Source organism: Helicoverpa zea, chromosome 6 (assembly GCF_022581195.2).
Source record: "Helicoverpa zea isolate HzStark_Cry1AcR chromosome 6, ilHelZeax1.1, whole genome shotgun sequence".
NCBI classification, from domain to species: Eukaryota; Metazoa; Arthropoda; class Insecta; order Lepidoptera; family Noctuidae; genus Helicoverpa; species Helicoverpa zea.
Genome location: NC_061457.1, coordinates 5,585,248 through 5,603,512, shown reverse-complemented (window position 1 = coordinate 5,603,512; position 18,265 = coordinate 5,585,248). Strand labels below are relative to the sequence as shown.

The following is an 18,265-nucleotide window of genomic DNA, read 5'->3' as shown; positions in this document are numbered from 1 at the left end:
CACTGGCGCGCCGCTGGCGTGGCCTTGCGAATAAATACGCGCTGGGTGGCGCGCACGCAGGCTCGTCCCACCGGCGCGGGCGCTCCTCTCTCCACCGCTTTTCCGGCGGCTACGAAACCCGTAGCACTCACTCGTAGTCACCACTTTTTTTATGTAGACCGCGTTTCAACTTATTTTTCGTGGATTTTTTGACAAAATGGGTCGCATAGATGTTTTTGAAACCAATAAATTAACAGGTTTTCTATTTTTATTTTTAAGTATAAGTGAATTTTCAGACACAGCCTTCGTAGAAAAACTTTTAAAAAAGTTAAGTGAATGCAGTTCGATGTCATAGTCGCGAATGCTTACCCATTTCGAATATAAAATAAGAATTGACTTTGGGGATGACCTCACTTACTTTACCTATTGATGTTAATGTAGGCGTCGAAATTCGGCGAGGGGTGAGAGGGGAGATCGAGGTCGTGCGGGTGCGCATGCAGATGATAAGATTAACGAATTGCGTAAGTTGGCGCGAGGCAAGGTGACGGCGGGTCGACGACTCGCGATTGAGAGCCTTGGGCGAACTTCTACGCGGCTCGACCTCTAAGCGACACTTAAATATCACTCTTTAAATTATACAACGAGATCGCTTAGCCCATTCATTAAAATGCTTTTAATTACAATCATGTTCGTGTATCCTTTCTCAACTTAAAAACTATGACAGTTAAGTATAGTAATCTCAAACTCAATACATGTCAGAGCGACGAAATGGGGTCGGTTGCAAAATCTCAAGATCCCTAAAAGTATGGAACTTAACGTTCATAAAAATGGCCGTTATATGAGCACCTTTATTGCCTTGGCTATAAATTTCCCTCAAAAGTTAATAAATGAACCACCGACAAAAGTGTTCAGAAACTGATACTTAACAGATCTACTATTGACACGTATGTTTATATATTCACTGGCGTTAAATACACAAGAAGCTAAAACCAAACATTATACTAATATTACAAACTTGCACAGACAGGAGCGAAAGTAAGAACTAAGTAATACTTATATAGATACTAAAGCATCTCCTAGTAAATCAAGTGTTTTATATGTTACCCTTTCCATCTTACCCAGGATGTTTAGGTATCGAATAACAATGACTAATAACAGCAGACAATAAATCAACAAACAATTAATGTACATTATTTCATCATATACCTAGTTATATACTTTAATATCTTAGTACTTACTTACATGTATGTTTCTACTGATTAAGAACTTGATGAGATGAAAACTGCATTAATTAGAACAGGAAAATGGATAACTTAAATACTGTAATTGTAACTTAAATAAGGCAGACGCAATTAAGATTGCAGTTTATATAAATATAAAATAACAATTTTGATAATATGAACATGCATGTATTCAAATTCTATGCCAGTAAGTACGCTGAGTACTTTAAGTGCAAGCAGTACTTAGCGTAGGTACTTAATAAATAATTAATTAAAAAGCCTGAAAGAGCCTTAATCTTCTTTATTTAGAGGTATATTCAAATTAGTCCTAAAAAAATAATGGGTATTTACAAGTTACCGGATCTATAAGATGAGTAAGAAGTTAATCAATAAATATAAGAAATAGAGAAGAAAACTTTTTTCAAGATGATTCACTCATAAGTACCTAAGTTTAATAACTACAAACTAAACTTCAATACTATATAATAAGTATAGAAAATCCTTAGAATTTATGGTTAATAGTGTTTTATAATACTACAGAGTGAAGACGAATAGTTTTATATTGCATTTCATTCAGTTGCGGATCGCGATAAGAGCGCACCTACTTATTTCAAGCACAGCTGCAATCGCATTGTTTCACTCACCTTATGAACTTCGCGAAATATAAAACTAAGAACAATACTGGCAGCTTGTATCGTTTACAACTTAGGTTTCGATTATAAATAGTCTAAATAAACTATCTATTATTCGTATCCTGGAGGTAGTTATAAGTTAAGCACCGATATAGGTAAGTATCTATGTAAGCAAACCAATGACTGCTTGGTGTAGAGAGATATATCAAATTTCATAATTAATTAACATAATAATTAACATAATTAATTTCAAAATTATTAAGTTAACGTTATGTAGGTATGTTTTTTTGAAAATATAGGCTAAGTTCATGTTTTGTATAAATGTATAAATCGACTGCAAGCAAGCAATACCTCCTATCTGACATTTTTGTTACAAAAAACTCGTAACTACTATTAACTACCCTTAGACTCAAAATAAAAAGAAAAAAACTTTATTAATCGATACTATCCGTAAAAAAAGAAAACTTAGATTTTCAGTATCTCATTATACCTTGGAATAAGGATATTATTAAGTTTTATTGTTCCCCTTTAAAATCCACCCGGAGTCAGATAGGAGGTATTGCTTGCTTGCAGTCGAAATGCATAATAAAAGTATCGTTAACTCCGGGATATCCCAGATAAAAACGTATTTTCCCAGTAGGTATCACTATCATTTTTATTTCTCTGAACAATAGTAGCCTATGTTGTAGGCCAGCGACTATTGATAGCAGATTTCAAAAAATACGAATTGAATACCTACTATTACATAAAAGTGGGTTTTCAAGATATATTTTGTGGTTTAACTAATTAAATATGTATTTTAAATGACTCCTGCGTTTGCATCTCGGTTATGTTATGTAGGCGGAAATTTTTCAGATCGATACGGTTTTTTCCGATAATTTCATATTTGTTTTTGAAACTTACATATTCCCACTCGTATGTGTAAATTGTTGCTTAAATGCGCTTTGTCGTATAAGTCGATGTTACCAAGTTATTGGTGCCTGAAAGTGATACAGCGCTTTCCCTCACTGCATACTTAATTAGTTATAGTTCGGCCATTCAGAGAATGCGTTCCTGACACGTCGCGATTGAACTGACGACGTAACTTTGCAATGGCGTTGCAGTTACGATAAAAATATTTTTGCTGGTTGTTTACCGTTTTAACAATTGAGGAGCATTAAAACAACATTATTATATCAATAATCAATGAATGTTATTACGTCGTCAGTTCAATCGCGACGTGTCAGGAACGCATTCTCTGAATGGCCGAACTATAGTTAGTGCATTTATAGACTTCTGGAAGAGATTTTTTTCTGCTGAATTTTTTTCGGATAGTCACAGTGTAAAAGTCAACTTCACGCGACGACATAGCTATAATCGAGTATTAAGTCAATTCGCCTTATCAAAATTCGACAATAGGTACGACACGCAAAACAGCTTTCAGCTTGAATAATATGTACCCCAACTATGGACGGATTATTGCAAGCCAGTTCATCTTCGCAATGCAGAAGCGCCTGCCATGCTCAAACAAACGACTTTCTTTGTTTAGAAAATCACAATGTATTAAGCAAACTAGACTATTATTCATGATTCACGTTCAAAGTCCAAATTGTGTTCTAGCATAATTAAAATAAATCTTAGGTCGAAAGTTGTTTTGCTAATGAGCAATCGTAGGCCGAGTAACAAATAAAAACACATGAACAATTAAATTTTATCAGTTACGTAAGAAACAGTTAAATAACAGTTGTATGTACCTAAATTAAAATAACGCGATATAAAGAATGAGATCATCAAAATGCTTTGTCATCTACGACAGAAAGAAAACAAAAATACTCGATAAAGTTCTATTGATGCTACTCAGTTACGTGTTGTAAAAATCTAGTTTAATAAAAGAGATAGAAGGTTATCGCTAATGTAAATTATCTGTTTACGTTTTATAGTAAACAATAAATATACGAGTAACATTATCTAAATCAAAATAAGTTGGCAAAAGAAATGGTTTATACATTTTTATCGGGATCATTCAGTAACATGCCTTGAAGATTGGTGCTAACCTAACTATCTAGATTTGTGTTTTATAAAATAGGCCGAATTTGCATGCAGATAAAATATTTGAATTTAATACAATGTTAATTAATTACCTACCTAATAATTACAATCTTTGTTATCGATTTTGAAAACTGATAAATGTGTAATGTGAAAGAAATATGCAATTCAGGTCAATGGGTGGGTTATCGACAATAGCCTTTGAAAACCTTTAAGTGATTAATGCGAAAACCGAATCGTATATCAGTATCTATTGAATAAGTACCTACCTATGTACAGAACTGAAGAGTCAGGGACGCAGTCATTGTACTAAAATCCATTGTGTCTAACTTCAGGAAATGCCATGAAAATGAAGGGCATGAGCTAAAAATATGATGACATAATAAATTAAAAAGGCTTTAAGATTTATATAGCATAGTTAATTATGAAATATTTTTACTATTCTATATTTTTTAATAAAAAGCTGTAACATAACATAATATGTAAAATTAGGTAAAGAAGAGACGTCCGAAACTTGTTATTAGGTGTTTTTCAGTGACAATATTTCTATAGTGTGTCATCAAAAGTGCTTACTGTTGTTAGGTTATCAGTCATTTATGAACAATTGCTTCAAGAATTTTGTGCGAAAATAAAACCTAGAAACCAACATAACTGGTTAAACCATCTAGAATTATACTTATGCAGTTACGTAACACAAAATTGTTGTATTCCCAGTAAGATCACTTCATAAAAATTTAATAGAGTTTCATCATCTGCCCAGCATTTTGGAACTAGGTTAGGGTCAGTTTCCAGTCCAACTAGAAGCGGCTGGTTATCAATATTTCAGCTTCACTTCGTAGATAGAACGACCGGTGGGTGTAATTTAGAGATGAACCTCTCTATATTGCCTTAGGAATGCAACAACATTTTCTAGCGTTTTCATATTTTTGTGAAATAATAACATATAGTACCTAAGTAAGTAGAGCAGGTTGGTTACTACATGTACTTAAGTGGCATACTTTTACATAATTCACTATTTAATAGATAGATATTAGGTACTGAAAACTTTTTCCTTTTGACGCTGTTATTTTATTAAAGTTTAAGTGAAGTAGTCTACTGTCACCCAGTAGATTACTTCAATAAAAACGCAATTCTACTTCGGTGTGTCCCTTCAAACACCCTTTCAAAAATATTGACTTGGTTATTCGTAAAGTGAGAGCAGGTAACGTATTTTTCCATCACAGAATATGGGAACACTGATCATCGACAAACGGTTAATATGACAAACAACAACAAGTTCATCATACTATTATAGTGATGTCCTATGTTCAAGAACTATTAGACACTGTACACTAATCGCTTCGCATAGACACTGTTCCGTTATTTTTTCAGGGCCAACTGATCTGAAGACTAGTGTCGTAACGAGAAAGAATTTTAGTAATTATATAGTATACAGCACCATCCTTTACTAACACAGGAACATTGATAGGAAAATCTCATTAAAGTACCGCTAATTTTAATAACAGCAAAGCGTACTTACGTATTTGTGTCAGTTAAATTGATTTTCAACGCAAATTGGAGACCAAGTTCATAAAAACAGTTGGAAAACAAAAGAGCAGTGCGCCATGAAAGGGCTGTACCGTTTGATGTCCTGATAACAGTCGTCAGTAGAGGTGGGGCTATCTACTGGGCGTGAGCTATCGACGTATCGGTATATTAAGTATCTCGTGCTGAGCATTCGAAACCGCGCCTGACATCGATTAAGTTTGCTTACCACCGTACGATGCAACGATATCTTTCGATACAATATCAGTTTTCAGCATCGTATAAATAAATGAACCAGTCACGTTTTGTTCCTAGGCCGAAAGATCAATGACCGTCCCTTTTATCGGTAAAGCGGTTTTATCTTTACTCTTATCGAGTTTCGATTTCCTATCAGCCGATAATGTCTGATTACTTCTTCAGCACTTGATAGTCGTGTGACTAGTTATATAATGGATGCCATAGTGTGCGGCGATAAGTCCAGGGTGAAACTTTGCTTATCAGTTACGTATGACTTTGTATTAGAAATAACATTAGTTTCATAATAACTTAGCATTGCACCGTTTGACCTCGAAAGGTTAGACAGAGGTGCAGCACATACTGAGGTATTCTTATTTTGTAATTTACTGTATTAAAATGGGAAAGTCCATTTCATGTTTAGCAGTTAAGCTTTGAAACATATCGAAGGAGGGTGGATTCCAAGAACCCTCTACACAGTTAAAGCAAAGTATATGCATATTTGAGTGACTGCGGTCCCAAGGTAGACTAGACGTCTGCCTGTCTATGTGCATTGATCGCTGCAGTGCGATGCACTGTAATCGTTCCGCCTTGAAGCAGTGAATACTTTACAACTTACACTCAGACTGCGGGATTATTTTAGATTTTTTACCTATTCAGGAGCCACAAAAGACGTCTTTATCCTAGTTGATGATCTTCATATGTTTGATGAAAATATGCCTATTGCATAACACAATACATATTAATATTAATCCTTGAATGTTATGTACAGGAATAATTGGACTTCAGATTTATGTACTGTATGCTAACTGTTGTTTTTTCTTGATTGTCTTAACCTGTAGTCTTTCACTGTACTTATTAAATAAATAAATAAATATCCATGTAAAAATCATTTATTGTAATCATATTTTTCCCTTATACCTAAGTAAGTAACTAGTTCGGGGGAGAATAAAATTGCTTGTATATTCCTTCTATCGGAACTCCCGCTGCGCTAGACCGAATTGTACTTATATTTTTTTACTTAAAAACACTTTCTTATTGTAAAACATACTGTGATTTCATCTTACAAGCAGTTGGCAAAGATCTTAGTTGTGTTCTTACAGAACAAATAAGGCGGTAAAGTATTTTTTGTTGGCATAGACTTAGCTTCAGGCAGTGAAAATGAGCCTGCCAAGTTTCCCACATTCAAAGAGCATAACTTTACATGAGTTCCATCTTGAAAAAGTGAACAGGGGTACAATTTGAAAATAGAAGATATTTTTTAGGGTTCTGTAATTATCGCCTTTATTTTTTGTTGATTACTTATTTTTATTAAACAAATAACTCATATATAATTAAAACTTATAAATTCATAAAATTAAAATTAAATTAATGTATTTCCTGATCCTATACTTAATAAAATCGGTGTCGTCTTTGTGACAAACAAATTAACGCAAGTACTTAGTGATATTTAAATTATAACAAAATTTATGTTTTATCGATTGAAGATGAACATACAATATTTACATAAGCATATTGTAAATGCTTTTTCATTGACCTCAATTCTATAATGACATATAACAAACATTATCTTACTTCCTACTATAATCGTGAGAGATATTTATATCGTTGAAGGCTCTTTATTATCTGCCTAGAGAAGCTCTTAGAACATTTTTTTGTTATGCCGGTAGCACTTACATGATAAAGAGGAAATATTTTTTTGTTTGTATCCTAAAGGTAGCGAGCGCTGCGCAGGACGTCCACCAACAAGGTGGTCAGACCACCTTATAAAGGTCGCTGGAAGACGCTGGATGCAGGTCGCTTCCAACAGGACGGACGGTATCTGTGGAGATCTAAGGCGGAGGCCTATGTTCAGCAATGGACGTCCTATGGCTGAGATGATGATGATGATGATGATCCTGAAGGTTCCAAAACTACTGAACTGATTAAGAAAATTCCTTCACTGTTGAGAAGCTATACTCTTCCCGAGTAACATAGGCTATATTTTATCCCGGTACGGGCAGTAGTTGCCAAGGGACGCGGGTACTACGGGAAAATGGCTAGTCGTAAATCCATAAACACATAAGGAAATTAAGATGACAACGAAATTAAGATGACTTTGGTTAAGGCAGGTTCGTTTGTAAACTGAGGAAAAATAAAAGAAAACTTGTCCGAACAATTAGAAAAGTCGAGAACACGGAAAGTGATTTGGTCTTGAGACTTTTGGCACAAACAAACTTATAAAGGATAACGTCAGTCGGATCAGCTAATTAATAGAAAAGTATACCTAACTCTTACAATGTCTTCATTTTTCTACTCAAGTTAGTAAGATTAAGGATAGCGTGCGCTGGACCTTTTATTAATTATAATTCAGAATTTTATAATCGCTAAGCTTAAATGATTGTGACGTATTCTCGTAGCTTTATGACTATTGCAACTTTGTCTTTCTTATCAAAACCTTTATCGAGTTTCAAAATTTGTGAACTAAGCCGTAAGCTACTGTATAATGTTGATAGTGCCTTCAACAGCTGTCTAATTCTGCTAATTTAGTTAAAACACTTATTGTAATTATTCGAGACCATTTGTTGTTTTTTACACCAAATAATGGTTTATAAATAATACATACTGCAATTTTCTCAATTTTCCATCATTATTATTCAGACTAAACACAAAAAGTTCATATTTCTAGTGTCAGATTAGCTTTGGTACTAACGCGACTACTGAGTTGCACTCTTTATACTAATACAGAATTCTAGAAACTGTTAGGCCATGATTTTTTTACGTAATTTTATATTTTAGACTATTTTACGCTCTTACTCACCCTTTCTCCCTAAAATAAGTTTATGTATACATTCATCAATTAATCACCACGAACTAATTTAATTAAAATTCGGTAGATTTTATTAAACAACATACAGTGTGAATAACCCGGCTTAATGATTTAATAAATATATAATTGGAATTTGCCGAGTATATAACACCTCCGTGGCTTTATATTAATGCGAAGTAAACACGCACGAGGCAAATCGCTGTATAGGAGTGTCTAAACAGCAATTACTTTAGTTAATGATAATATTGCAAGCTCTATTAGTATTCTTGATAATGGTCATTAGTTTTTTTCAAGACAATAAATAATATACATTGTTGTGTATTCTTTTTTATTGTGATGGGGATAAAAAATATCCTATGTACATTCGTCTCCTGTTTTTACCCGACTGCCAAAGAAGGAGGGTAATGTTTTTCGAGTGTATGTAAGTATGTATGTATGTCTGTTCCTTTGTGACCTCCTGTAGCCTAAACGGCTTGATGGATTTTGATGTATGAGGTATCGTTAGATTTGTCTTGATTACGGGAGTGTCATAGGATACATTTTATCCTAAAAGTCCCACGGGATATTTTTTCTAAATTTCCCTTTAAAAAAATATGTATGCGGTATCATTAGATTCATTTCAATCACGGGAGTAATAATTAATATAGGATACGTTTTTTCTCAAAATTCCCACGGGAACATGTTAATTCTGCGTCAACGCAAAGCAACTCATGCGTTAGCAAGCAAAAAGATAGGGCGTGGCCTGGCATGCGGCGCGCGGCGCGGTGCGGAGGGGGATATGCTCGAGTATACAGCCCGAATGCGGGCACACGCATAAGGGCACACTTCGTTGACGGTCTTCAGCAGTAATGACTCACCTAATTCTTTTTCTTCTTCACTACCAACAGTCCAGATTGGCGGTAAATTTATGTTGCGGAGTAACATCACTCGTAATCTAAAGCCAAATGTCGTCGAAATAATTTAAAATGGTACTTACATATACATAGTCTTCTACATCTACAACATTTTCGTTAAATAAAAACAGCTAAAAAGTTATAAATAAAAGAATTATTATTAAAAAAACAAAATACCCGACTGCACACTAAAAAAAGAGTAAAACAAGCCCCACAATAATATTTAATTTATAAATATTGATGGAAAGCATCGCAGGCGGGGACCACCTTGACCGCCACCAACGAAAATTCTGCTAAATGGTGCACAACCGAAATGACTATAAATAAGCCTCTGTTGGTCCCCGCCTGCGATGCTTTCCATCAATATTTATAAATTAAATATTATTGTGGGGCTTGTTTTACTCTTTTTTTAGTGTGCAGTCGGGTATTTTTTCCCCACCTGAATCCCCCCTTGGTGTAACTAAAGAACTGTCTTTTATATAGTTAATAATGTCATCCAAGGCCGATTTCGGCCACGGCGGCTGTTCTCAGCGCAGGACATTATTGTAGTGGATGATCATATGCGCAAACACAAGTGCACTCACTGTTCCTTCACTCTCATGGCCCGATGGGACGGAAAATCCGACACGACCGGAGCGAGATTATTTTATATAATATTGATTTACAGAAAGATATGTGAAGATGCCTGTAATCGCCATTAGGGAAATAACAAGCCTAGCAATGAAACATACTAAGTAGGTATTCACAGAGAGAATTGGTGGTTGTAAATTATCATAGCCGTAAGTAGTATTTCTTGGTGATATTCGCGTGCCGCTTCCTACTCGTTGCCAAAGTGTATTTTCTTTTATTTATTTCATGTGCAATGAGACGTGAAAATTTATTACGATTTGGGGAGAAAATTATGATATTTTAATGATTTTGTTGGTTTCGCACATATATTGTAGAAAACAAAGGGCTCGTGAATTTAATAATGCTTCTTAGTGCTCCACAATGATTTTATAAATAAACTGCTAAACCTCTGGATATGTATTTCTCCATAGCAAAGTTGGATAAGAAAATGATTATAAAAACTACCTATGCAGTCCATTCCATTTAATTTAAATTAGATACGTAGAGTGACAATGAAAATTGAAAGCTCCGACTGTTCAAGTGACGGCATCTAAGTACATAAAGCCCATTGACACGATATACATAATCAATAAGTAATTACAGACTTGTACAAGTCAAACCAGTTGTAAACGCTAGTGGGCGTTAGTACTAATTTTGTGACAAACAGATGACGTTCGTAAGCTTTTTATATGTATATTACAAACGATCGCTTAGATTTATGAGTACAAGTTTGTTGTATAAAATCTACAATAACAAGTCATTGGTACTTAATTGATTTATGTTCGAGGAATATAAAGAAACATTTGGAATTTCGTTATTTTTGTTATGTACTGAGAACTCTTCGTGAATCTTGCATCTACTTTCAAGAATTCTTTGTAGATGTTACTGTTCTGACAACCAACCTTGCACCACCACCAAGGGGTATCGAGTTGCAGAGGCTACATCCAGTTAGATTGGAAGTCGACCCCCGTATACATAGATCATGTATTTGGAAAAAAAATATTTTGTTCATATCAATATTGCTACGAGTATAACGATTCAAAATTATTATTTGAACTCATTTAACATTTTCATAGACACATTAGAGTGCCGCCCTCGAACACAGCCTCGGCTGCAGACGTTACACGTACTCACAATAGAACCTGACGCCAATGGCCATATGCGCGTACGCACTGTTTGCTTATCCTCGATTATTTACTCCTTGACATAAATGTATGTGCGAATTTACGTATTCATACTATTTTCGTGGACATTATACAATTTTCAGTGCTAAAGTCTGATTTATTTCAGTAGCCACGGTACCTACTAGCTAAGTGAGCCTTGCTCTACATACATATTTAATATTTTTCCATGAGCCTCTTGTGTTACAGTGATTATGAAATGAACACTATGTATAACGAATGTCCAATCGGATATTTTTAGAAGACAATTAAAAACAGATTAATTGTTAAAATACCTTATTAGTTATCTATAAGTTATGCAATATTAACAAGAAAAAAGTGAAATTAGGCAAAACGCGTGAGTGTTCTACTTATTGTGAATGCCTACTCGATCTCGATTGCGAAAAGTGATTCATCATCATTTCCTTGTAGGCGCCGCTGCGGCGTGCTCGAGAAGTCAAAACAAACGTACTATAGGGGAAAAAGGGCATAACACTATAATAAATAATAATTTTATTTCCATAAAACAGATCTCTTGGAATTACTCCTAATCTTACCAACAAAAAAATGGATGAACGTATTTTTGCGTCGAAAGTAACCGTAAACCAGAACATAGTTAGGAGTTTATTTATTTCTAGATCTACAAGGTTTTTACGTCACCTGCACTTTATGAGATCACGTGCGATAACAACGTGAGTTACACCGATCGAACAAAAAGGCATCAATTTGTCGGATAACCTTTGACATTAGCTGAGTCTATTTGGGCCATACATTGCTGATCGTGATCCTTGGAGAATAAAATCTTTATACGAAAAAGTAAAACTTTCGATGCGTGAATCTTTTCTATAGGCCTGTATTTTTGTGATATGGTAATGTTATGGAGGGTTAAGTTGTAAAAATGCAGATCATGGAGCCCTTGTTCCTTATATAGATTTGTATTCCCTTTAGTGAATCTCGACGGACAAAATTTATGTTTTTACTTTGCCGAATAGGGACTGTCTCAATGTTACATAATTCTGTTTATTTTGTTGTACGTCGGAGTATTTTTAGCGCAAATATACATAGTGATAAATGTGAAATAATATTTAATGTACTCGTGTACTTATTTTTTTTATTATGTACCTGTATGTATCGTATTTCCCCAACCTACTCAAACTCGTCTAAATATTACAACGTTGCATAGTAACCGCTTTGAACTATGTTGTCAATTAATCAGTTTTGAGTTTTAACAAGTACATACACTTGTCGTTAGGCCGACGATGGATTATTTTATAGATTAACTATCGAGAACAATATCGATTATGCTTACCTGTCTTTTAGTGGTCACATGTCGGGAAAAGTCCTGGCGATAAAATGTTAGCTTAGAAAGTATCAAAACAATGATGATGATTTATTTTAAGGAACTCAAGTAAAAGAAAGAGCCGAAAAATAGGAATGTCGGAAAAACACATTATCTTTTTCTCTTTTGACTAACGGTTTCTTTATTGTGATTTAGCAACAACATCTTATTATGCACACATACAAAATAACAGAGACTGAATTTTTATATCTTTACGAGCAATAACAGAAATATTTAAATTCTGATTAATATTATCCGTTGCAACTACAGTCTAAATTAACTCAGAATTTTATCCAAGCGGGTATCTCGTTGTCCATGACACAAAGATGGAGCGATTTGATGATTGAACAATTTTTATAATAAAAATTATTATCAGCGACCTTCAATATGCAAAAAGTAGGTGACACCATTTTTTGCACTACCTATACGTCAGGATGATAACATGGCTGATAACCGGGAGCCCTATAGGCTGCGAGATACACACGTCACGTGACTGGCGCGAGCGCAGGCGCCATCGCTTTTCACTCTACAGCTTTTAAAAACAAAAGTTCATTTCTTTTGGTTACATAATCAGTGTTTTGCCGATACGTAATGGAAAACATAATTATTTTGTTTTGATAGCGGTGCTCTGTGTACTGTTTCGAAACAGATTATAATTATATGACCACCCACTCCAGTGAAACGATATAATATTCCATTTGTTGTGTCAGGCTTATCGATACGCAGTGATAAATATTCCGTAAAATCCAAACAATTGTAAGAGTTGGCGTTATGTATGGATTACAATTTTATTATTGTGTAACGCTTAATGTTGTTTTTATTTAGGTACTTGTGCTTTAAATAAACAATTCCATTAATAGCTTCTATTATAATAATAAATGATTGCCTAAATGAAGCATATTGTATGGCAATAAAACCTTTAAAAAAGATCTCATTTATGAATAGTATATATGATGTGTTTTTCAACGGTTTTCATGATAGTTTATGAAGAGAGCTTTTAAAAAATAACCCGTACCCAACCTTAAATCAAGTGACTTTATATTCTTCAAAATCCTAAATCTTATTCTACAAAAATATGAATACTTTATGATTGTCTACTTTAGTTAAACTTAAAAATTCTGTGAGGATATCTCGATGCAAAGTTACGTAGGTACACGTAAATTGTGCAAGCAAAATGTAATGCAATAATGTTGGGGTCGTTAAACCGAACCTAGTTCAATGCACATTTGGCGAAATGTAAGACTTGTAACAAACACCTTGTTGATAATACAATCGAATCGTAATCGTTCTGTTCGGCGAATGGGTCATAAACAAACTTGGGTTTCAAAAATAAAAATAAAATCAAAGTCGTATTTTGTTTGGTTCGAATCAGCATTTATTTTGAGAAACATAAAATAATTATAATAAAAATATTCTCAGAGATCAAAGCTTTGATTTTAATTAGTTTTTCAATATTTTAATTTATAACTGTCCACAGAAAAGACTTCACAATCAACAGAAAAGACAAAAGTTGTAATTTGTCTAAATAATTCTAAACTAAATAAAAGAGTTTTATTAAAATTACAACAATCTGGCTGTATTAATCATCTTCACATAAAAAATGTCATAAAATAAACAATCCTCTCGTTTTGAAAAAATAATGAATTTATGTCCACAGAAGGGATTTATTTTCGGTTGACTTAAATCAAACATAATGTCAACCAAACTGAACGTAAAATAATATAGAAATAAACATAATGAGACATATCATATTGTTTTATTCGTCATCGCCACTATCAGTGTAGGGATCGACAAAAGGTTTTTGAGACTGCTTAGGTCGTACAATGAAGTCGCCTTCGCTGCTGCTGTCTGTGGGCAATGGATGACGATAGCGAGGTGTAAAAATAACATCAGAGTCATCAGAGTCTGAAAGGAACTTGGATCTCTCATCCTGCAGAGGTAAAGACACGTCTGAATCATCAGAGTCTGGCAGGAAACCAAATCTTTTACAGGGACGTGATGGGACATTATGAGAAGTACCTCCATCAGGTGTAATCTGATCTGACCTATAAGTTATTGTAGAAGCATTAGCCGTGTCTTCACTTCTCGGAGAAACGTTCCTTGCGTCAGCCATACTCAAGGGACTATGCGTTTGTGTATTATTGGACGGAACCTTTATCTGGCCAATTTCAAAATGCGGGCAAACAGCATTAGATGCACAAGACAGACAACTAAGCCTTCGGGCATGTAAAATATTTGGATCATTTTGATTCCAAGAAAGTTGATGTATCTTAAATGTCCCTTTATAAGCTTTCATCGCATTTTTATCTACTATTTCTTGAATGTCTTCAATATTTGGATCCCCAATTCCGTAGATCTCAATTCCTTTACAGTTCTCTTTTAGACATAACATAAGTGAGTCATAGTCAGACACATCTTTGCCCATCGCAACCGAACTGTCGCACAGCCTTTTTATGCAGCCACCTACTCCGTCTGGAGCACCTTTGCCATGCCCCTTTTCGCTATAGTGCCAAACAATATCGGTCACGTCATTTAATTCTCGACTAATGAATTTAACAATTAAAAGAAACATAGTTTTGTTTCGGTATTGGGTCGTTGGGCCGTCACTCAAAATATGTAGTTCTGTTAAATTTGGACTGAGTTCTTTAATTCGCTGTAGAATTGGTTTAAGGTGGGCACAGATCATAACAGGATCATGGCGTAAATTTTTTGAAATAGAACACATGGATGTAGTTTGGAAACCATTATTCGGAAATTCTGCCGCGCTATAATAAACGCAAGTATGAAGAGACAATTGAGGCTTCGAGCCACCAAAATGAGCCGACTGAACCTCAGCACTATACTTACAATTATAGTTTTCGGAAAAGTCTACATGCAACAAGCCTTTGGTAGACGTTAATTGTTGTTTAAATGTTTGTATTGATCTCATTTGATGAATCATATTAGCTACATGTTGCATGAATACTGGTAAATTTAAATGTAATAACTTCACTAGCGCACCTATCGTAGTTTTAACAGTTTCTTTAACACATTTCTTGCACTTTTTCTGTACACCTTTGATAACTACATCCACGTCTTTTGTAACCCATCTATCATAAGTTATATAATCGTTTTCGGCAAAGTTATTAAAATCAATTTTCTTATAAAGACAGCTCTGACACTCTCTCTCTAAACATTTAGGAGTCAGTGTATTATTACAACACAATGCCTTAGCGGCATCGGATGCAGATCCGTAAGAAACAACTTTCGATTTTTGAAGTGATCGAATTATGTGATCATTATTTTCGTGTAACGTACAGAGACACGTGTTTCTTGAAGCTGCTTTTGGAAACAGAACCCAAAAAGGTCTATATCTCCTAAAAGTCTGATATGAAATATTAAATCCTGTTTTGAGTTTAAATATTATGTGTAAGTTTAAAAGTGTGTCATTTAGTAAACGAATTTGCCTTTTGCTTTTTTTCCTAGTTATTGTTTCATTTTTACCTGCAGTTAATCTACTATATTCGTCATTTATTAAAAAATCATGCACAGCTTTTCTTATATCCGTTTTCAAGACTTTATTTCTAGAACTCGACTTCGATGCTTTCTGTTTTCTTTCTTCTAGTCTTCGTATTCTCATTCTATACTTTTTAATTACCTTCCCCATCTGAAACACCTTTTTCTTTAAAGCCTCATTTTCAGCTTTTCTTGCTCTTTTATTTCGGGCAGCTACTGCACGTCCAGATTCAACTCGCGAGAGTGAGGAAGACGGACTTGCCGGTGGAGTATTTTCTTGTATAAGTGATTCAGTAGCTTTTCGCATCTTTAATAATTGTCGCCGTTTCTTCGATTTTTCGCGCCACATTTTTCTTATTTGCCGCTGTTGCCTCGGTGTAAACTGATCAATTGTTTTAATATCTCCTCTATCCTTTTTCTTATGGTATCTTTCTCTATCTTGTTTGCGTATCTCTTCAACAGCAGCTTCAGTTAACTTAGCCCGAGCTCGACGCATACTTATTTTTTTTTGTTCACGCCGTCTCATCTTTTTTTCTTCATCAGTAAGATTCTTTAGTGTATTTTTTCTAGGCATTTTAATTTACTGAAACAATGACAATGAACCATGTACCCACACCAAGCCAAGCATTAAAAAAGACATAACACGTAAATGCAACACAATATTGGTAAAAAAGTCCCATAATAAACATGACAATAAATATATTATACATGGCATAATATCCTATGCAAAGTAACAAAAACAAATGCTCTAGCTGTTCAACACATAATTTGTTTGCAAAAAGCAAGTTTTAGTCTTAATAGATGTCACTTCTGTGGACACAGTCTTTTCCGTGTCAATGTCCACAGAAAAGTCTACGTCCACAGAAGTGACTGTCTACGGAAAAGTTTGTCCACGGATGAGAAAATCAATCAAATCAAGCGTAAAAACACGTCAAAATTTTAGGTTAGAATTTAAAAAGCAATGCTTGTAAAAATGGCGTCCCATAACAATTGATGTTAATAGATTTCCATAATATTTGATAAAACACTTACCGTGGTATCGAAGTCACAGAAAAGTCGCAATGATCTTTTATATTATACTGAAATAATCTTTGATTTAAGCAATTTTTGTTTTTTAATTGACGGAGCGCATGCAGACCGAAACCAAGGTATCTTAAACTGACAGCGATTGAAATGTTACCAGTTCAAATAAACAATTTAGGCTGCGTTCCAAATATTGAGAATTCAAACATTGTATATATTATGACCACGGAAAGAGTCGCGGACCTAATAACAAATTGTTCATGTATCATAATTTGAAGAAATTTTATTTAAATATTGTATAACAGTGGAAAAATGGATTTTGATTATATTAATAACGGTTAAAAGAGGTGATGTATTAGTATTTGTAAATTATTACATTTTAATTTTGATCATGAAGTTTGAAACCGCGTTTGGAAACGGTCCACGGAGGGGTACAAAAAGGATGTTTATATTTTAATATTTTTAAAACTAATAATTAAAATGTAAAAATTACCTGGTAAATTAATGGTGTACACTCATATTAAATAACTGTAAGTATAAATATGGTTGATTTACATTGTTTTAGTTAAGTTTGAGTCAACGCACACATAATTTTAATGTTCTGTTTATGACCCGAATACGAAACGATGCAATGTTTCGATGCATCGATGTTTCGTATTTCGGACATAAAGCTGTCGATCGCAGCTGTAGAAATGCTTTAACTTTTAATAAAGTAACTTTATATCCATGTGCGAGTGAAACAGCTGCGTTTTTTTTGTATTGGAAATGTGTTGTTACTTCTCTGACATTTCGTTAATGTTCTCCTTGTTAATATTTGTTAAATACTACGAGATGTTTCGTGTTGTTATAATAATTACACCTTTCTCGCATTTAAGTGACTTGAGTCACAACGACTCTTAGCAGCTGAGGTGTACACAAAAAATTGGGATTTTTGTATTGAAAATTGATTAGTGAGAAAATGAGTAATCTTAAGTGACTACAGTAATCCGGTGGTGGGCAGAGATGTAAGCAATGTCACCTCAGCGCTGAGTAATATGTTGCATATTATTGCACCGGATATAGTAACAGATATTTTGAATGTCACATCATCTTGTATTGAGTAAAATATAGGTACCTAACAATAGTGTCCTACACTGTGCAACAATGTAGTCACTGCCGTTGTTATTTTGTTGTTTTTCAGAGCTGTCATTCTAACAGCTTTCAGCAACATTAGCAGATTTTTCGGGCAGAAAGTCCGAGCAACACGTACGGTTCGTCTGTGTCTCGCTTATATGCTGAAAATCCACCACTGTTGCCGATTTTAGCGTATTTTCCGCAGCGGTT

The 18,265-nt window shown here is 34.4% G+C and overlaps 1 protein-coding gene across 1 annotated transcript; it reads right to left on the bottom strand.

The window, feature by feature from the left end:
* Positions 1-13,829: 13,829 nt before the first annotated feature.
* Positions 13,830-17,546, bottom strand: LOC124631500. The gene is made up of 2 exons (XM_047165924.1): positions 16,952-17,546; positions 13,830-16,502 (listed from the first exon to the last, which is right to left on the bottom strand). Exon 2 carries the CDS (start codon positions 16,491-16,493, stop codon positions 14,181-14,183), a length of 2,313 nt encoding a protein of 770 aa, XP_047021880.1. The 5' UTR covers positions 16,494-16,502; positions 16,952-17,546; the 3' UTR covers positions 13,830-14,180.
* Positions 17,547-18,265: the final 719 nt, after the last annotated feature.